The 22,902-nt window shown below is 33.4% G+C and overlaps 1 protein-coding gene across 1 annotated transcript in view; it reads left to right on the top strand.

Moving 5' to 3' along the window:
* The window catches only part of LOC145255709 (glutamate receptor 1-like), a 65,016-nt gene extending 47,879 nt beyond the window's left edge, over positions 1–17,137 (top strand). The window contains exons 4-6 of the mRNA XM_080114298.1: positions 3,587–3,932; positions 11,374–12,125; positions 16,767–17,137. Of these exons, the coding sequence (XP_079970424.1) occupies positions 3,587–3,932; positions 11,374–12,125; positions 16,767–16,829 (1,161 nt within the window). The 3' untranslated portion in view covers positions 16,830–17,137. The remainder of the gene's footprint in view (positions 1–3,586; positions 3,933–11,373; positions 12,126–16,766) is intronic.
* Positions 17,138–22,902: the final 5,765 nt, after the last annotated feature.

The raw sequence follows: 22,902 nt of genomic DNA, 5'->3' as shown, positions 1-22,902 counted from the left end.
AGTTCCATGACATTTCCCGAAGCCAGAGTTGCACCAAAAGAAGGTCATGCTGATTGGTTGGTGGTCTGTGACAGGTCTCATCCATTACAGTTTGTTGAATGCTGGCGAAACCATTACAGAGGAGAAGTACTGTCAACAAATGGATGAAATGCATCAGAAACTTCGATAACAACACCCAGCATTAGTAAACAGAAAAGGCCTAATTCTCCTCCATGACAATGCCCCACCGCACATTGCTAAACTGACCCTGTAGAAATTGAACGAATTGGGCTATGAAACTCTGTCTCAATCGTCAAACTCTCCAGACATCTCACCTACCGACTACCACTTTTTCAAGCATGTCAACAACTTTCTGCATGAGAAATGCTTCAGAAACCTAAACGCCTTCAGCGACTTTATCACTTCCAGAATGCAAGATATTTACATTACTGGCATAAATACACTTGTTTTGCGTTGGCATAAGTGTTGATTCTGATGGTACCTATTTTGATCAATAAGTTTTTGTTTGAGCTGAGATATGTTAATCTAAGTTTGAAAGTTAAAAACTTCAGAAACTTTCTTGCAGTGGCGTAGCTAAGGGGGTGGGATGGAGAAGTGGTCTAAATCCTGTATTTTTAAAGTTTTTAATAAGACATTTGATAACATTTGATGACACTCATTTCATTTTTTTAACTATGAAAAAAAATTAGAAAGAAAGGATGAAGTGGTTATGTGTGTGTGTGTGTGTGTGTGTGTGTGTGTGTGTGTGTGTGTGTGTGTGTGTGTGTGTACGGGGGGGGGGTCTCCTAGCCAGCATTCACAAACCTTCCAAGGGATGGTAAAAAAAGTGTGAAAAAAAAAACTTCTAACAATTTCAAAGTGTTGGTTTCAAATAAAGTGGTCATTAATGGAATTAATGAATTCCCAACTTTTTAGCACCTTTATGCAAAAACACTTTTTGGCGGACATTTCTGTTTTGGTTTTAGTTTATGTGTCTGCATAAGAGAAATATCAGGCAATAAAATCTCAGACTAGTGATAGAAATTATTTTTACTTATTGGTATCTTTGATATCGTTTGACAATTTAGTTTTCACGTTTCTCAGCTACTGACAAGAGGCACAAAAGTTCAGCTAAATTTTAAAACAACCACATTTTGGCGTTCGGAGGGGGGGCAAGATCAAAGTGTAGTATCTGTTCTTCAGATGCTGCACTTCAATTTCTTGTTCTCTGTCAGTGGAGGAGAAATCCTTCACGACTGAGACAATTTTTATTTTTGTTCCTTTTCTCCACATTAAAAAATGACCCTGGTGTCTAACTCTGTCCCGTGGGGAGGCATTGTAAATAGCAACCACATTATGAAATCAAACATGATTGCAAAAGTTCCAAACCCAAGCTTTCCGACTCTGACCAAATCTATGAACAACTAGAACATAGACAGGACATGCAGTAAATGTATCATGACGAAACAGTTCATGATTTACCAGCACTTGTCCCTGGACAATGTGTACGAATACGGGATAACCAAACTGGGAAATGGAAACCATCCACAGTACATGCAGAACCAAGATCATACATTCTTCAATTACCAGACGAATCTTCAAAAAACGAAATAAAGTCCAAATAAGAGCGGATAGAAACTTCATTTCCTAATAGGTTCACATCAACTCATCACATCAACTCATCATCACAAACTGGATTCAATAACACAAACAACATCTCACACCAATTAACCCAAAAAGAATCCACACGCAAGACAAGATATGGCCGTGAAATACATAGGCCAAAAAGATTTATACAACAAATGTACTAACAAATATCTGAACAATTTTCTTTTCTGTCTGGTAATGGAGATGTAGTGATATCATGGGACTATTTCCATACACGAAATATCCTTAACACCTTGTCGTATGAAAGACAATATAACTCACTTCAGGCTTGGACACGAGTTAACTAACACGCGCGCTTCTGCCCTCATATATATATATATATATATATATATATATATATATATATATATATATATATATATATATATATATATATATATAAACCATTCGTTCAACAACAATATGTTTTTGTCACATTATATAACAACTAAGCATCATTATTTTACAGATAGGATGAAAAAAATCATCAAACTCAGTATTATGAAAATTAATTGATACAATTATCTCTGTTAGACTAGATAAGGCAGAAGCCGGTGATCTTAGATTTCGACATCTGATTTGCTTTGTGGTCAGAGCAAACAAAAATCGATTTCAATTGTTTTTAATTCCTTTTTTTTTTTTTTTAAATACAAGTACGAGTAATGGATGCGATAATCTTGAGGCACATATTCAGAACTATTAACACAATTGAGACGAGCATTTTTTATAAAGCTTGACCAACATTTAAACAATCTTATACGAACTACTGTTCTTATGATATGAACGCACACAAACGTATCCACTTATATGATTTATGGATTGTTCTTTCAAAAAATAATCATATGGACTTTAAGTCCACGTGTGACACTCTTATCATACAAAAATCAGTAATTTCCAGCCTCGTGCTATTCTCACAAAATCCTCACTTCATAAATCCCTTCATTATTGAACCTTTCCACTAAAAACACTCTTATGTATGAACACTTCGTCTTAATATCTCTAACACATCAGAAAATGTTATTTTATTCATATAAATTCACTGATTACAATCCCTATCTTTATTTTTAATTAAAAAAACACACTTTAAGATAAGTTAAAATACCTCCATACACACACAAAAAAAAAATCCAAATTAGTTTGCCTTTGGTAATGTTTTGTGTTGGCTTATTTCTCCTCCTTTTTCTTTTTGCTTTGTTAGCTATTCTAAAAAATCATTTGTTTTTTCTTTCTTTTTTTTTTTACTTTCTAGTTTAAGACTTCGTTTAGTTTTATTTCTTTTCTTTTTTATTTATTTTTAACTGCACCGATTAATAACAAATAAATGTTACCAAAGGCAAGATAAGTTACCCCTCTATCTACCTGAATACGATTTTTGGTGTTTTAACTTATTTTAAAGCGTATTTGAAGCTTGAATCGCAAGTAGCGTCAAGTTACTGGGTCAGAACGGGGACAGGTAGCAGTCTTCTGAGGAGACTTGAAAATCGCTCAAAACTTGAAAATGAAACAAAATACTGATACAAATCCACCCAGTAAAAGTTACAGTGACAGTAGATGAGTTTCTAGCAGTATTTTGTTTCATTTTCGAGTTTTGAGTGATTATCGAAACTCCAAAATAGGATCGTCTTCGTTCTTCTTAATCATTGTAGCGAAATTTGAAAACTGAAATATTGAATTTCAAATGAAACCAATGGTATCAATATTTCAACTTATGAATTTTTGTTACAATAATGAAGAACCATCGTCTCACATCAGCCACTTTGTTCTCTTCTAACTTAGCAACCTGATACTACTTGTGTTTCACATTAATAAACGCTTTAAAATAAGTTAAAACACAAAAAATAAACTCATCCAAGTATGTAGAAAAGTAACTTATCTTGTCTTTGGTAACATTTATTTGTTTCTTTACCATTTGTTGTCTATAGTAAAAAGTACCATTTTTTTTTTAAATTTTTCATTTCAGAAAGCCGATGTTGCAGCTGCACTTTTAATCCTCACGTCACACAGAATGTTGCATGTTGATATGTCACATCCGTTCATGACATACGGTGTGAAAATAGTCATAAAAAAACCACAAATTGTCGACACACGGAACAATATATTATTTGTGTTGCAACCATTTACACCGAGCATGTGGCTACTTGTCTTGCTTGCATTTGGCGTGGCAGGAACAGCACTCGGTATCATCGGACGCTTCAGCCCACTTGAATGGACCAACACGTCGGCCGTGCAAGTAGACAAAGAAAAACGTGAAAGCTTCAACTGGGGAAACAGCTTTTGGTACATCCTTACAACTTTCTTGCGCCAGGGTAGGTAGCAATATCCGAAAGTTGTCATGAATATCAACATGCAAACACAAACAAATAGCTTGTGTCTTTCAATCATAGACGTGTCCCTTTTTTCCTGAGATTCTTCTCCACACCAGGGATTTTTTTCCTTCAGCCCCAAATCAACCATTTTTGTAATGACCTTTTCCCTGTTGATTGCAGTGTAAAAGCTGATCCTGTGCAGTTTTACGAGGTCCACCCTCTTGGGCATTGCCTTCTCTCTTTTAGAAGGGGGTTAGTTTATTGCTGATAACCTGAGGCGCCTCTACCGGAAAATGACGACGAGGCTGCTCAGGCACCTTTTGCAAGATTAGATTACTCCTTTTCTGAAATGCTGACTTCTCAATTACATTTTTCAACCCTTATGTCAAATTTCTCACCGTGGGAGACAAATAAATACCTTCTTATGGATGGCTCTGCTCTTGAGGAGAAAATGGGTCTGAAACTTCTTGAACTTTTTTCCTCATCAAATCTTTCTTTTAGTTCATATATTACATCCATTGCTCTTTCTGCTTCTCATAAAGTTGGTTCTTTCTATTGCTCTAAAATTTCTCATATCTGAGACTATCTTTACAAATCTGCAATCAGACAATATATAGCGTGTTGTTTTCATATTTAGGCTGATGAATCTTATTCGACAATAAAAAAAAAGTTACACACAATGTTGCTCTCTTTGTAATTCACAATTCATAATGGAATATTTTCACGATTTCAAACTTAACGGAGATACCATTGCACTTTCTAGACTGGAGCAATTTCGTTTCGGCTATTGTCCATTTTTGTATTATCTCCTCTTACAAATATTAAGTCAATTTTATACTCAATATTAATTGTTTCAGAGCATTCATTTGCATAAGATATTTTAAATTCTTTCATAGCCGATATTATTTTTTTTATCTATTAAGGTATATTGCAGTAAAGACAACAAAACGAAAAACTGGCCAAAATCAAATGAATTAATAAATTTTACCATTTTTTATACATCCATTGATTATTATCCAATATATAGTAATGATTTCAAAAGTTATAAAAAGATATAACTTGGGTACCATCTGACAGAATCGACTAGCCTTAGCTATTATTTCTCTCCCCAGTGTCGTTACTGTCTGACCTATGAACAGATGGATACAAAAGATTAAAATTAAGTGACTTTGAGCTATGGTTGTTTCATTTTGCACATGCACAAAAGTAACAGCAGGAGTAAGTTACCTTGACAAGATCAACTGTTTTGTTTTCAATTTTGATCCTTTAGCAGCAATTTTTTCTAGTTAAAAACCAAGTACAGATCCAAATACTCTATATATCAAGTTTCAACTCTGTAGATCAAATATTCAGAGAGGAGTTTGGTAGAGACTTTTTGCACACACACTAAAAAATTCACTTATATATATATATATATATATATATATATATATATATATATATATATATATATATATATAGAGAGAGAGAGAGAGAGAGAGAGAGAGAGACAGAGAGAGAGAAAGAGAGAGATAATATTTCTGTGTGCTAGAACATTTTCATTTTAAATTCTGTGTAATACGTCATGTACTCCCCGCTGCCAACATATCGCAACCACATTATTGTGCATTCCATGGATTTTATATTCTCTTTCAATTCTCTTTTCTTAACCGTAATCATCGTGGTCTTTAACGTTGGCGAATTTACGGGGTGGGGTGCATGCGAGGTCACAAGTGTAAAACAAAAAATATCAAAGGAGAAATAACACAACTTCATCATTTAACATGTATTAAAGTCGGCTGGATTTGGTGTGTGCCACAATCTAATCTATCTGCCGAGGCTAACTCTCTATTCGTTGTCAATTCATTCCGGCAGGTTCAATCTCTCTCAGGAGCATACAATCTGCTTCCTCGAGCGTACAACGCTAGATTCAGACTGACTCTTATTGTCCTAAAGACTGTCTCCTCAAGAACATAATGACGTTTATATAAAGAATTCTGCCGAATTTTCCAGACTCAAGTATCAAAGATATTTATGCGATATGGCAGTGATCGCATAAACAATTCTGACATACAATTTGCATAAATTGACTTTTGATTATTTCTGTGTAAACATTTCCACTGTGTGAAAAGAATCTATTTTTAGAACTGATGTTAATTTCAAATTTTCCGTTTTTAGTCGTTTGATAAACATATATTCTATGACCTATTTATAGTATCACATATGCAATTATGCAGAATGTAGAAACTATGCATAAATAGAATTTGGTGTAATAGTGAAATGAAAGCAATTATCTAATGTTCTTATTAGATAATTTCATAAAAATGAATAGTTAAACTTAGTTAATTTGCATGCAGTCGCTTGCATTCACATGACTAAGTATATTAAGAAGCTCATTGTAATAATTTTTAAATCGAAAAAGTGGGCTTAAAAAACTCAACTTTATAGATAGATAGATAGATTACAATAAATTATTTTCGAAATATTTCTTTTTCAGTAAAATATTTTTAAAAACATTCATTACGATTGTCTAAACAAACTCTAACCAGTCACTGAAATTTAGGTAACTTTGTGGTAAAGCCAAATTATTAACGTATTTAAAATACTAGAATAGCCCAGAAATGGGGATCATTTTATGTTAAATTTATTTACAAAACTGATCCTTTATTCTAAATTTTAAAATAACAAAATAAAATAATCACCTCAAAAAAGCAGAACCTCATCTTTTTTTTCTTCTTTTGGTGGGTGAGTATAGCAGAAGGTGTAAATCTACAAATATACCAAAAAACGGTAAAGACAATAAAATAAAACCATACTAATAAACAATAAAATAAAACCATACTAATAAACAATAAAATAAAACCATACTAATAAACAATAAAATAAAACCATACTAATAAACAATAAAATAAAACCATACTAATAAACAATAAAATAAAACCATACTAATAAACAATAAAATAAAACCATACTAATAAACAATAAAAAATTAATTGAAACGAAATTTCACCAGTCAAGAAAGTTTTAAAATACCTGAAAACCAGATCACTATTGTTAGATAAATATGAAATATTATGGGTGTCTTTGGTTGTGGTAAAATGTATTTTTATTTTATAAATATGTAATTTGTTAAGCGATTTGACAAAAGCTATAAAGCAAATGGCCCTGATTGCTACATTCTTTCTTTCTCCGCTTTGTTTGGATTCACTTTCCTCTTAACTTTTAAAGGCAAGTAAGTTTTCACAAGTATATGGTATCTCAAAATATTTTGAAACAAGGAAAATTATTTCCGAACCCAAAAGTAACACGTCTATGTAGAAGCAATAACCCATGCAAACTTAAAATTTCCTATAAAACAAATAGGCAAAAGCTACAGAGACGATCACGCCTCAAAGAAAACCACAAGAGCATATTTTCAGCAATTACTTCCCCATGCAATTGGCTAGGAAAGGTAAGGTTGAAAAAAATCTTCAATGACTCACATACAAGCCTTCTTCATTTGGTGTACACACTTACCCACTTGTGAGAGACAAATGAACAGAAATGAATTGCTACTTACGTCTAGACATACCTAACAAGAACAAGGTAAACCAACGCACATACACAATGCCACACTGCCAAATACTCACATACGTATATTACATATGAATATTCTTCATACTATGGATATATTGATCTACACATTTCTAAGCATTACTAACACAACTTTTTTACCCAAACAAGAACTAGCATACATGAACATTCACTAATTGAAATAACCTTTTTTATTTTTATAAAGAAAATGTTTTGTTATAAAATTTCGTTACTAACTGGTGACCCTGATATTCTTCAATGTTCCATTTGTTTCCATTATAATATGCATGCCTATATATATGTGTGTGTGTGTGTGTGTGTGTGTGTGTGTGTGTGATTTTCTTTCTTTGCTAGAATATAACTTTTTTACCCAATTTATATAAAATGTTGGTGAAATTCTAATAATAATAATAATAATAATAATAATAATAATAATAATAATAATAATAATAATATGTTCCAAAAAATAATAATAAAATAATAATAATAATAATAATAATAATAATAATAATCATAATCATAATAATAATACAAATTCTAATAATAATAATAGAATTATAGCAATAATAATAAGAATTCTAATAATCACAAAAATAAAATAAATTCTGACATAAAAAATAATAATATTAATAATAATAATAATAATAATAATAATAATAATAATAATAATAATAATAATAATAATAAATATTAATGCTAAAAATAATTATAAAAACTATAATAATAATAATCATAAAATAATAATAATAATAATAATAATAATAATAATAATAATAATAATAATAATAATAATTATAATAATAATAAGAAGAATTTAAGTGATAATGGTAATTCTAATAAAAATAAAATAATATTATAAATAATATAAATTCTTATAATAATAAAAATAAAGAATAATGATAATAATAAAAATCTTAATGATAATAATACTTCTAATTCTGATAATAATAATAGTAATACAATAATAATAAAACAGCAATAAAATAGTAATAATAATAAAAGTATTAATGATGATAATAATAATAATAATAATAATAATAATAATAATAATAATAATAATAATAATTCTGATTTCCTTTATCAACGTCTCTCTGGAAAGGGATGGGATTCATTTCCAAAGGATTTCCCTCAATCAAGAGCTTCAAAGATCAAGGGTTTTTCTAAGGATGTTGGTGGTACCTACAATAGCAGAGGTCTGAAGGCCGCCTAAAACATCAGGGATTTGTAGTTTTTTCAATTTTCCTTCCAGACGACTTGATACTACTCCAAGTGTACCAACTACAACCGGGATTATTTGTGTTTTAACCCCGTGTATACACCTTATCTCCAAGGCCAATGAAGCATAATTGCTCCACTTCTCATTCTGCTTCTCTCTCACATTCCTGTCCCAGGGTACTGAAAAATCTACAATCTGCCAGTTTTTTGAGACTTTGTCACTGACGGCCACATCCGGACGATTATGTTCCAATTGCTTGGTTGTTATGACACTTTTGTCCCACCATACCTCTACCTTGCCATCCTCACTTGTTCTCACTTCATCAGACACCTCTTCAAAGAATTTTCCAGCACACTTCACCCCAACCCTCTTACACACCTCTCAATATATCCAGAATCCCATGCGATCGTGTCTTTGCGATACTCTCTCTGGGCCAGTCCACTACACCCTGCTGCAAGGTGCGCAATTGACTCTTAGGTCTTACCACAAATCCGGCATTCTGTAGCAATTTCCTCTCCTAGAACCACTTTTTTGAACAATCGTGTTCCTAATGCCTTCTCTTGTGTTGCATTCAGTACTCTTAGCCAGATACCCAGCTCTAAGCCACTGCCATGATCTTTCATCAGCCACTTCTGCTATATCCTGAAAGAACCTTCTATGCATTTTCTTCCTAGCCAGTTCCTCTGCCCTTTCTCTATCCATACGTTTCACATAATCAGCCTTGGTCTCACATATCTCCACTTCATTGGCCACAACCTTAAGCATCCACTCCTCACTTCTAACCACATGCTCCTTCAACGACATCTCCTCGGTTCTAGCACAATCTTTTACACTTTTCAATCCTCTCCCACCGTCTTTCCTCTTTTGATACAGCCTTGCTACGCTACTTCGAATGTGAAATTTACCAAACATTGCTAAAACTTTTCTTGTTTTGATATCCATGGCATGCAACTCCTTGTCAGACCATTCTAAAATTCCTGCACTGTATCTCAAAACATGCTTATGCATTCACTGCTTTCAGTAGGTTTTCTCCATACAGTTTCGACTTTGCAATTAGTTACACTCTTCTAAGATACTCCTTCCTGACTTTCTCCTTGATTTCTCTGTTCATAATGCCTACACCCTCCAACACTCCCAAATACTTATACCCTGTATCTTTTATTTCTTTCATGATTTCTCCATTTGGCAGCACTATTCCATTAGAATGAACCTTTACTCCTCTTTTCATTACAAGCACCACGCATTTACTAATCCCAAACTCGATCCCAATGTCTTTTGAGTATGTCCCCACAAATTCTATCAGTCTCTCCATTTCCTTTTCACTTCTACTGAATATTTTCAAATCATCCATAAACAGTAGATGGTTGAGGTGCCTATCACCAGATCCAAAGTTATACCCAAGTTTTTCTCTCTTCAAGAGGATGCTCAGTGGCATCATTATCGTTACAAAAAGAAGTGAAGATAACGAATCTCCTTGGAATATTCCATGTTTAATGCCAACCTGACCCATATCCTCTCTGTTTGCTGTCAGCACCGTTTTCCATTGAGCCATACTTGTCTCCAAAAGCCCTACCACATTCTCAGCAACCTTCATCATCAATAGTGTTTCACGTATCCATGAATGAGGAACCATGTCATAAGCCTTTCTGTAATCGATCCATGCTACACTCAGATTCTTCTTCTTCTTTGCATCCTGTATTAATGCTTTATCAATTAATAGTTGCTCTTTGGTACCTCCCGAGCCTTTCCGACACCTCTTCTGTTCGTCAGGAAAAACACCATTGCTCTCAAGATGTCATAAATTTTTTCTGCAAAGATTCCAGTCAACAGTTTCCACATCAGTAGCAAACATGTAATTGGTCTACAATTATTGGCATCTATTCCCTTTGCAGGATCCTAATCAGTGTTGTTCTTCCCTTCGCAAGCCAATCAGGGAATCTCCCGACTCTACGACCCTTTGCAGGGCAGTAGCTATAGATGGATAAAGGCATGGAAACTGTTTAAACCAGAAGTCCATCATTCCATCTGGACCAGGTGCCTTCCAGTTTGTCATCCTTCGTATGCCAGCCTTAATGTCATCGATGGTTATTTCAATATTCTTCATCTGCTGCATTCCTGATAGCCTTTCTCTAACCTGTCCCAACCAGCTTGTCTTCCTATTATATTACCCTTCGACAGACCAAATCCCACTCCAGAACTTCCTGGCATCTTTTGCATTTGGAGTGTTGTCATTTCCCACCTGTTTACTTCCATTTAATTCTTTATACATATCATCATCATCATCATCATCATCATCATCATCATCACCACCACCACCACCACCACCACCACCACCACCACCACCACCACCACCACCACCATCATCATCATCATCATCATCATCATCATTATAATAATAATAATAATAATAATAATAATAACAAATAATAATAATAATTAATATATTGATAAAATAATTACAATGATAGTTCTAATTAAGAAAAAAGAATTCAATTAGAAATTTCGTATAGATTTCTGAGTTTAACATAAAAATTCTCACGTTTAACAATACGCTCCTGAAGAAGGTTATATTGGCTGAAATATGAAATTAATATCCAAGATGAGAACACTAGTTGCATATACATGATTTTGACGAGAACACTTTAAATTTTCTTCTTTTTTTTTTGTCCCTAGGATACCAACATTATCCTCGCTCATATTCTGGTCGAATTGTAAGTGTTTCCTGGAGGATCTTTGCCCTTTTGACGCTAGTAATATACTTCGCATGCATGATTGGAGAGCTGCAGTCGAACTTGAGCCAGATGGTTACACTCCCATTTTATACATTTGATGAGATGTCTCGGCAAACGGAAGTTCAGTATGGCACTTTGAAGTATTCGACACTGTTCAAATATTTAAAGCATTCACACCGAATAACCGAACAACGCATGTACAAGTACATGGTTAATTCCACGAACAATATGTTCAGTACTTCAAAAGCATTGGACAAGGTACGTACTTCGAATGGGCGCTACGCATTCATCATGCCAGGTGCAACAGCTGAGCACATAGTCAACAGATATCCATGTGACTTGATGCTGGTCGGCGAGGATATTTATAAGCACAGTTATTCCTTTGTGACAAAAAAGGGTTCTGCACTCACAGCAGAACTTAACTATGCTATTCTGAAATTGAGAGAGCAGAGTGTTATTGAAAGGATTCATTCCAAGTGGAAGTCTGGTGAATGTTTCAAGAACTCCGATCAAAATGATTTTTTAAGGGAAAGGAGATATTATAATAAAATGGAAAAGGCACCTGTCTCAGACTGGTTTGGTGTTTTGGGGCCCCATTTGATAGCTGGGCCACTGGTTATATTGCTCGTTGGTATCTTGGTGTCTGCAAGTGTTTTGGCCATAGAGATTTTTGGGGCCAGAAAAGCAACAAAGGTAAGTGCTTCTCATTTACATTTCATTCTTTGTTTATTTTCACCTCTTGACACACATTCTATCTTCATTTTGCGGAATTATTGCCAAAATTATTGTAGATGAGTGAGAAACTTGTTGTATGAGGAATGGACCTAGCTAGATTTGAAGAAAATAGTTGATCAAGTTTGAAGTACAAACTTTATCTATGATTTGAATCAATGTTATGCATACAGTTTCATTCATGTCCAGAAACATGTAGAGAGGAATACAAAAATATGTTGAATATGAGGTACGTGCAAATAATGGTTATGGTTTATATGGACTACAATTATTAAAAGCAGCTTAACATTAATTTTTTTTACTCGCTTTCGTTTAAATTTTGATTGTGTTTGGAAGATAAAAGCCTAAAGTTACTTTCTAAATGAAAAACTGTATTTTTCCACGCGAAATCGTAAAACTCACTACTCGTTCAAGCAGCCGCCAATAGCGTAATGGTTAGGAGCCTTGACTGCCGTACAAACGGTCGGGTTTCAATCCTGGCTTGAGGTAGTTGCCTGTCTAGCCGCACTGATGAGCTGTGAAACAGCGAAACAGTACTGTATGTGGATGACTATATATATATATATATATATATATATATATATATATATATATATATATATATAAAAGTGAACGTGTCTGTCCGTCTGTCTGTCTGTCTGTGTACATTTCCCTACGCAATAACTCTGTCAATATTTAGTCTATAGACTCGAAATTTGAAATACCGGGTACTGAGATTTGGGAAAATCGATGTGACGGGTGTCAGCCAGAAATTTGGCTGTTAAGGGGTCAAATTTCAACGATTTGACCTTTAAGAACTCTACCAAACTCCTCCGACAATTTTGGGTCTAGACACTTGAAATTTTAGATATAGGTTCCTTGAACCTGGATCTAATTTAATAAAGTGATTTGAGCCCGAAACTATGAATTTTAAGGGGTCATAATAGGGGTCAAATTAAAAAAAAATTTACTTTTTTTTTTTTGCTCAGCATACACCTCAAAACACCCGGGCAACGCCGGGCTGAAATGCTAGTATATATATATATATATATATATATATATATATATATATATATATATTTTACTCATGTTCACCCTTACAAAGTACATCGTCACTTGGATGTAAGGTGCTACTATTTGGTGCCATGTTTAGGAAAGATTAACAAGATATTTGCTCATTTTACATTTAAACTTCTGCATATCAGTACAGCCAGGGAAGCAGGCAGCAGGAAGGGAATTCCAAAGTCTAGGGAAGTTCGAGGGAAGAAACTACTAGAATAGAAATCTTTTTGGCATTTAGAGACATCAACAATGAAGGGTCGAGATCTTATTGCTATGCAAGTTTGTCGGAATATGTACGTCGAGAGGGTACAAAAGAAACGAGTTCATCAAAACACCTTCCATTAAAATATTTGTAAAACAGGCACAGTGATGCAACATTGTGGCGATGGGACGGGGGCTGCGGCTTAGTTGATAAAGTGGGACCGATTAGATTGCCAACTCTTTTTTGGACTTTATCTAAGAGGGAGAGACTAGTAGTAGATGCACCAGCCCAAACGTGACAACAATACTCCATGCATGGGCGAATGGTGGCCTTGTAAAGGTACAGGATACTCTCAGGTGTGAGTAGTCTTCTAGCTCGATAGAGGGAACCCACCTTCTTTGCAGCAGCCTTTGCAATGTCCTCTTTGTATTTGATTCAGTCAATATTGCCCGCCAATGTTAGGCCAAGGAGTTTGAAGGTAGAATTCTCAGGTAGGGTGTTATTTGTCATCGATATAAGCGGTTGGAGAGGCGTCTTGTAATTGTTAAAAGAGAGCAGCTGAGTTTTACTAGCATTAAATGCTATCATTTGTGGCCCCATTCCACTATAGTCTGGAGGTCATTTTCTAACGATTCTGCCATTGTCTTAGGCTTATGTACATCCTTTTTTCCCCTCATGCATATTATAGCGTTGAGTCATCAGCAAATACACTCATATTTTAACAGTAATTTCTAAACGCATTTACCATGTACTGGATAAGGTAGAATAAGCAAGAACTGTGACCCTTGATATATCCAAGGCCTTTGACAAAGTCTGGCACAGAGAGCTGCTAATGAAAATTAAATTGTATGGTATAACTGAACGTATACTAAATATAATTAGATCCTTCTTAGACAAGAGAAACATATTTACACGGGAGGTAAAATTTAAAATAAAACAATTTATATTTACATAGGAGGTAAAATTAAAAATAAAACAATTTATATTTACACGGGAGGTAAAATTTAAAATAAAACAATTTATATTTACATGTGAAAGAAAATTTACAATAAACAATCTATATTTACATGTGAAAGAAAATTTACAATAAAAAATCTATATTTACAAGTGAAATAAAATTTAGAATAAAAAATTTATATAAACACGCAAAATAAAATTTAGAATAAAAAATTTATATTTTGATTTGAAATAAAATTTAGAATAAAAAAATTGTATATTTACATGTAAAATAATATAAAAAAAATTATATTTATATGTGAAATAAAATTTACAATACAAAATGTATATTTTTACATGTGAAATAAAATTTAGAATAAAATTGTATATATGACTGTTAAAGAAAAATATTACAATAAAAAATGTATATTTACATGTGAAATAAAATTTACAATAAAAAATCTATATTTGTATGTGAAATAAGATTAAGTATAACAAATGTATATTTACATGTGAAATGAAATTTTTAATGAAAAATATATATTTACATTTAAAATAAAATTTAGAATGAAAATGTATATTTACATGCGAAAAAAAAAATCTGCCATGAAAAATGCATGAAATAAAATGAATAATAAAAAAATTATATTTACATGTGAAATAAAATTTCCAATAAAAAATGTATATTTACATGTGAAATAAAATTTAGAATAATATATATATATATATATATATATATATATATATATATATATATATATATATATATATATATGTAAAATAAAATTTAGAATAAAAATATATATATTTACATGTGAAATAAAATTCAGAATAAAAAAATGTCATTACAATCTCTAAAAAAAATGATTTAGTGAAAATTGATGTTTAAATAAACTAGTTTTAAAATTCTCTGGAAAGATAAATATCAGTTGTCTGGAACTATCTCAAAGATAATTATTAAATTAAAGTCTTATTTTCATGTTAGACTGAACAAATAATTTTGTATTATATTTTCTTTATTTCTAGTGTTATATAAACTTGGAACTTTTCCAAACAAGAAAATTGTACAAAGACTTTTTGTGTACTTACCTGCTACTGTACACAAAAACTGACACAAAGTAATCCAACATTTTTAAAAATAAAATCAAACTAAATTCAGAAAGCCATACTTAATATGGGGAGGGTTAATCTGGAGAATAACTGCTGATGTCAGTTGTTTTTACTTAGAATTTAAAATAAAACATTTGTAAACTGTTGTTCAAAACTTCATTTTTTACTGTGAACTGCCTACTGTGTTATTATTTATTTATTTATTTTATTTTATTTTTTTGCATGATGTCTCAATTTATTCTTAAACATGTCATAACGATAAATTAAATTAATTCCTTTTAAAAAAGCTGAAAGTGTATTTTAAGTGTGAAAAAGTCAATTAAAATCATTGATTACACTGCAAATTTATTCATTAAAAAAATTAAACTAAAACAATTATTTGCTAATGATTAATTTAATCATTAGCAAATAATTGTTTTAGTTTAATTGTCACATTTGGAAGAAAATGATTCATTCTTAGTGAAAAAATTACATGAAAAATACAAACATTTTATTTTTCCAAATGATTGACAGTGAATTATGAAACTGATGAAATCATTGATTATCTGAAAATAATATTTGGATTACAGTGGGTGGGGTGCTGATTGTCTATTTTGTTGTTCTGTTCATCCTTACTTCTACAAATTAATCATTAGAAGAAATGCTCCCATTTTGGGGTGTGTATGTTTATGGTGTTAATATCTTTGCATTTTGTTTTACAATAAAAAAAATTTTCTTTTTAATTATTTATGATCTTTTTTTATTTGTGTAATGTTATAGTGCATGATCCTTAAGTTTATGTGAAATGTGTTTGGATTGCCTTGGTGGAGACAAGGCGTTTTAACCTGTGTTGTTTGGGGACAGCTATGCGTCCTTTGTGTGTTGTTTTTGCAACATGTTTGGAAGGAGGGTGGGAGATTCATGGGTTCTTCGTTGTCAGCCTCAGTGTAGGTTCTATGGTAGTGGGCAATAGAATTGAGGGTATGTTAGTAAGTCAGTCATTAGTCATTAGCGTCTCCAGAATTTATAAATATGTATTCATATAAACATATATTTATATGGATAATCAGACAGACAAAAAGCAAAAACTCCCAATTCTTGCAATCACACTAGCACCTGATCCACCCTGTGTTCTAATGGTATCACCAAGGTAACAAAACTTCTCAACAACTTCAATAGCTTTGCCATCAATAAATACTTTCTCCACATCTGAGTTGTCATCCATCTCTGTTGACTTAGATTTTTTGTACTCAAATTGCTTATCCTCTCACAACCTGCCAGAAATATAATGATCTTTCTTAATTGATGACTTTCTTTCTTTCATTTCACTTTAGCGTGGATCATCATCAAGCGAAGATGGACACAAACTGACCGATAATTTTGAAAATGAGAATTAGCGGAAGTTGACAACAACGAATGGAAAGCTGACAAAAATAATGTGTAAATGATGAACACAGTGAAACCGTAGCCATGGAAATCAAGTAAAAATATGGCAACATAAAAATAAAAATTTTGTTGGAACAAATTCTAACACAAATGTTCTCAGACATTTATTCCAAAATTATGTTTTGTTTTCTGGTGGCACAAGAAATAAAAAAAAAACATTACAAGAATGTTTCCAGGCCTTAATTTACAAAGAAATGTTTATTCCTTCTGTAATATTTAAAATCTGTTCATAAATAAAATATCCAAGTTTAATTCAGAACTTATTTTTAATGCTTTGAAATTCATTTAAGTTGTTTCTTTGTTGTTGTTATTTTTATAACCTTTTCATTTTTGTACTCTTCGGCTTTCTCTGGGTAGCTTTTGTTATGGTTAGTAAACTTCCCAGACAGATAGTTTGAACTGAAAACTTTTGTTTAATCTCCTCATATAGCAATTGCTCTTTTATGAACTAGTTTCCTTTGTTGCAAATAGATAGGTGTAATGCTGATGGAAATGCCAATCTGACATCAGAGGTCTTTGTATAGGAACACAATAATGTGTTGATCTATTTATTATAGCAATTACAAATCTATCTTTTCCACTTAAGCAGTTAGAGTTAAAACATAATCTGAACAAGACATATTTCGTTGGCTTTCCCAACCGTCAATGACATGATGCATGGCAAAAAAAGTGCGTGCCATTCTTTATAAAACGGATTTTTATCTGTTTTAATTCCTTTCCAGCACAGCATAAATAGAAGGTATTTTTATGTGAAACTTTGATATTTTCTATTTTCATCTAATAATATGTCTAGATAGTCAGACATACTTTATAGTATGCTCTATTATAATTATGACAATGCATGCATACATACATTGTAGGGAAACAAAGGAGAATGACACCAGTTGCTAAAAACATCGGTGGGTTATTTCCCTTTGGGCAAAGAGACCCAAACTATTTGCCAAGAGAGAACAAGTGTTCATCATGTCAAACAGGATCCTACACGATTGAATATAAAGGAACTTTGTTTCAGATTCGAAGCCTACTGTGTATGGTAGAGACGACTATTAGTGGTTCCCCATACTATTAAGTTTAATTTATACGATTTCCTTTACAGAATAATGAAGGTAATGAAAATAAATACCAACACTCTCATCCCTTTTTAGATATTTCATATCAATTAACGTTTGTTAAGATCCTTCACCAAGGATTGAACTCACAACTGCTAGGTAGAATTCATATTAAAATATCTCAACCAACGTCTTTATCAATAAAACTATTTGCCCATAATTCTGTAGTAATTGCATGATTACGATCCACTTCCTTTTGTACTAAAGTGTAATCATCCACATATTGATTGTTATGTAGTTTGGTCAGATAACACAGACGTTTTCAGACTTACGTGATGATACATTATCATTGTGCACTTTTTCATCTGTTTTCATCCGAGCTTATTTAGCATGCTTTACAAACAGTTCCTCGAGACGTCAGGTGTACCAAGATATCATATTGCCTTCCTCACTGCTCACTATGACTTAATGAGAAGTGAGGTATAAATTCTCGTTCAAGACTAAAGACCAAGTCAGGTGAATATAGATACAGCCACGCTTCGTTTTGTATTCAGTAACGTTTTGGAGGAAATCGATCAAGTGTTTGAAATGATATTTAAGTTCTAAACTAAAATTATAATTGATTTTTTTAATGTGTTTTTTTTTTGTTGAAACTTTATTGCTGTTATCAAGATTTTGTTGGCAATTTGTAACTTAAAAACAATTGTTGATCAGACTCGAGAAGAAAGATGCTAGACGTCATACCAGTTTTTTTTTTTTTTTTAGTTTTAAGTATTTTGGATGTTATTCTGTAGAAATAGTAAAGTTTAGAAAGGTCTTCCTCTCCTTCTCCATTTAAAAACTATAGAATCAAAATTAAAATAGTGAAATGACACTATTCAAATTATGTCAAACTCAGGTTTGGATGCAGGTTATTTTTATTTTTTATAGCTCGTAAAAATAAGACAGCATGTAGCAGCAGTATGGCTAAATAGACTCATTCTAACTTCTTTGTCAGGACAACTTTCTTGGGACGCAATAGAATTCCCCTGGGCCTGTGGCCCTTGGTTCAACTTTGACAAGGAGATATGTAATTCATTACAGTGTTGGTCCCCAAAATATAGAATAAAAATGCAAAGTATTATTTCAATATTTATAGCAACTTAATTCATTATCTTTGTTAAGTTTAAGAGGAATAGAAAGTTTAGAGGATGTGTCGAAGCCACATGGAGTTGTTGTCGGTACTATGTAATGATCAAGGAAAGAGGAAGTTGCCAGTATCTAATTCCTTTTATTAACTTTGTCACATAGTCAGCTCACCTGAGAAATGGTCTTTGATTGGGCAAGCCAAAAGGGAAAGTGAATGCTTGCACCATTCAGTACTGGGCTTATAATAATCATTCAATTTCCTGTCTGGCTTGCTCAATCAGAGGCAATCTCTCAGTTGAGCAGGGCATGTGATAGAAATTGATAAAAAGCGTTAACATATAGCTTACTTCCTTTTTTCTTGGATTAGGACATGGTGCTGACAATAATTCTACATGGCTTGAACCAAACCCTAATTTCTCTCTTGGGGCACAATAGAACCTGAGCTTTTGGCCCTGGGTTTGACTTTGACAAGAAGATACATAATCCATTATGGCTACTGCTGGACCCTGACATGAACACTTGTGTACGCTACACATATAAAATCATGAATATTTACTTTTCGGCAAGTTACAGCTAATTTCTGATATTTTTAAATAGTTGACTTTTTAAAATTATTCAAGTTTTACCACTTGAAATATTAGCAGCAGTCTGCTGCTATGGCTCCTGTTAGTGCTGCTTAGCAGCACTAACAGGAGCCATAAAGCAGCAGAAGAAGTATACAATACAATTATTAATGCCTGCTTTTAAACGCAATAAAAATATTGCCATTAGCAAAGAATCTGAGGCCCCAGACTTAACAATGGAAATTGTTTTCAATCTCCACTAACATGAACTTTCTTATTTATTTTGTATTTTTTCAAACAACCAAAACTTTACATTAGCCAAAAATAATTATGCTTTTATAACAATTTGGCGATATTAATAACTAGCATGTCCCGTTAATTGGTGTTGTCCGGTGGTAATATGCCCCCCACCCCACGTAAAGATTTAAAATACGGCTGTTGTTGGCCAACCCCCAACCTCCTCGTGTTAAAATGGCTTTCGAAATAGACACCCCATTTTGTGCCTGGAGGTGGGCTTGTCACAAAATTTGCTGGAAGGGTCAGGGTATTTTTCAGGGTAAAGTTAAGGGCAAGGTATTTTTGTTGGCAATACTGGAGTTAGAGTGGCAAAAAAATATTGAACTCTGTGTCCTTTAAAGAGAACTAAATTCCAATAGTCACCTATACGTTACCAAGTATAAATGTAAGCAGTATTTAAGAAAGTAGCCATTTTAATTGAGCTGTAAAAGTAAACATTATAAACAGAACGGTTTATTTAAATAACAAACAATAGACGAAACAATATATTTTTGTTTACGATTTATTTGCATTTCCCAAAAACAAATGCAAAAAGTAATCCAAGCCTTCTGTGTTAAAAAAAAATAAAAATAAAAAAAATGAAAAAAATAAAAAAAAATTATCCGCAGAAGTCGGGATCGAACGTGCAGTGAAAGTTGTAAAAGGAGTAACGAAGAAGAGAAACCACGATCAACGTACGACGTTACGGCCCTCGAAATAACTTATTTAAACTTTAAATGGGTTTAATTTAATCACGTTATTATTGAAAATGCAATTATTTTTTTTTTTTTTTTTTTTTTTTTTTTTACAAAGGCATCACCACATTATCAAGGCCCAGAGGCCACTCAAGGATAAGGGTTAAAGAGTGTACAGTAGAAGTTGGTCAATATAGTAATCATTAGTAATGAAAATTTGGTAAATTTAATAACTTATATGGAACGGCTCATCAAGAACTTATTTACCTTAGACTTGAACACAACCATATTGTAGTCAGCCGGAAAGCAGGAAAACGGAAGACAATTCCACAGGCGTGCAGTTCTAAGAAAGAAGCTTTGTTCATGGAATCTACGTTTAGGTTTAGGCACAGATAAAGAGTGGGGGAAATTATTGATAGTGTTTACAGTTAGACGAGTGTTTCTTGTGAAAGTTTGGCGAGGGGGGACCATAGATTGAAGCTCAGTTGAACACTTTCCATGAAAATAACGATACATCAGAGACAAACTCGCAACATCTCTTCTGTGAGATAGAGGTTGTAAGGAGGAGAAAAGGACATCTCCTACGAGGCTACGAAGTCTATTTTGAACTCTATCAAGGCAGGACAAGTCCTTTCTAGCAGCTCCTGCCCAGATGTGGCAACAGTATTCCATCCTTGGACGTACCTGGCTCTTATATAGATAGAGAATAGCATCAGCAGTGAGATATCTACTGGATCGAGAGAAAGATCCCACCATTTTTCCAGCGGCCTTGGCAACAGATTTGATATACGTGTTCCATTTAAGATCAGGAGTAATGGTCAAGCCCAGAAGCTTGTCAAAACTTGAGGCCTCCTGAAGACGAGAGCCATTCATTTCAATTGATGACAAATGTGGATTAAAATGTTGATGATGTAAAGAGAGAAGCTTGGTTTTAGATGCATTAAAAGTAACCAGCCACTCCTTTCCCCATTGTACTACATGCTCAAGATCAGAGGAGAGAGAATTGGAGAGTACTTGCTCGTTTACTGTCTTAGATGTGGTACCATAAATGGTAGTGTCGTCAGCATAAATGTCTACAAATGATGTAAGGATATGATTTGGAAGATCATTAATGTAGATCAGGAAAAGAGTTGGGCCCAGGATGGATCCCTGAGGGACACCGGCATTAATACTGTGAGCTTCTGATTTTTGCCCCTCAACTACTACTCTTATGAACCTATCAGAAAGAAATGATTTAATAATTGAGAAGACTTTTCCAGCTATACCATAGCTAGCGATCTTATGAAGTAAACCTTTATGCCATACCCTATCAAAGGCCTTAGATATGTCAAGAGCAATTGCCCTAGAAAGATTGCCACCGTCGAGAGATTTGCTAATCCTATGCGATATAACTGTAAGGACATCTGCTGTAGATCTACAGAACGGAAACCATATTGAGTGTCACTAAGAAGGTTATTTTTGTTGAGATGTTTGATTACTTCTGTATTTAACACAGATTCTAGCAACTTACTCATGACGCACAGGAGACTTATTGGCCTGTACTGAGAGGGGGATGAGCGATCACCTGAATTCTTAAATACAGGGCATACTGATGAGATTTTCCAGGGAGATGGGAAACTATTCTCCTTAAGACAACGTTTAAACAGTTTTGTAAGTATGGGCGCTAGTTCAGGTTGAAGTTTTTTGAGTACTATAATTGGAATACCATCAGGGCCAGTTGCTTTACTGGAATCAAGGTTTTTGATTAGCTTGGCAACATCACGTACAGATATACGTATATCACATAGCATGTTTTCTGATACAGGAGGAAATATTGGGGGTTGGCGGTCTTGGTCGCAAAGGGTAGAATTAGCTGCAAAGTTCTTGACAAAGAGTTTGGCTTTGTCTGATGCTGACGAGATTACCTCAGGTCCATTGGGATGGAGCACACGCTTCTGTTCAGGATTCTGTTTGCTATTTGCCAAAACTGGTGGGAACCAAGCCGCTGCTCAGCTACTTTGGACTTAACAGATTGAGCATACAACTCTCTTGCGTTCCTTATTACTTTCTTACAATGGTTGCTGGCAGTCCTGAAAACGGCTTTAGTTTCCATACATCTATTACGTTTGAAGCAGTGGAAAAAGTGATTTCTGTGCGCAATGGCAGCAGCACATTCTGGAGAGAACCATGGCTGGCTGTTAGGTTTTTGCTGAAACTTTTTAGAGGGTATGAAATGGTCAATACCTACAATTAACCATTCAGTTAGGTCTAATACTATAGAGGACACATCCTTTTTAAACATGGAATGCAGAGGTAGATCAGATATAAATGTAC

This window comes from Euprymna scolopes, chromosome 31 (assembly GCF_053919585.1).
Source record: "Euprymna scolopes isolate OS-2025 chromosome 31, ASM5391958v1, whole genome shotgun sequence".
In the NCBI taxonomy this organism is placed as follows: domain Eukaryota; kingdom Metazoa; phylum Mollusca; class Cephalopoda; order Sepiida; family Sepiolidae; genus Euprymna; species Euprymna scolopes.
This window is presented reverse-complemented; position numbering and strand designations above follow the sequence as displayed.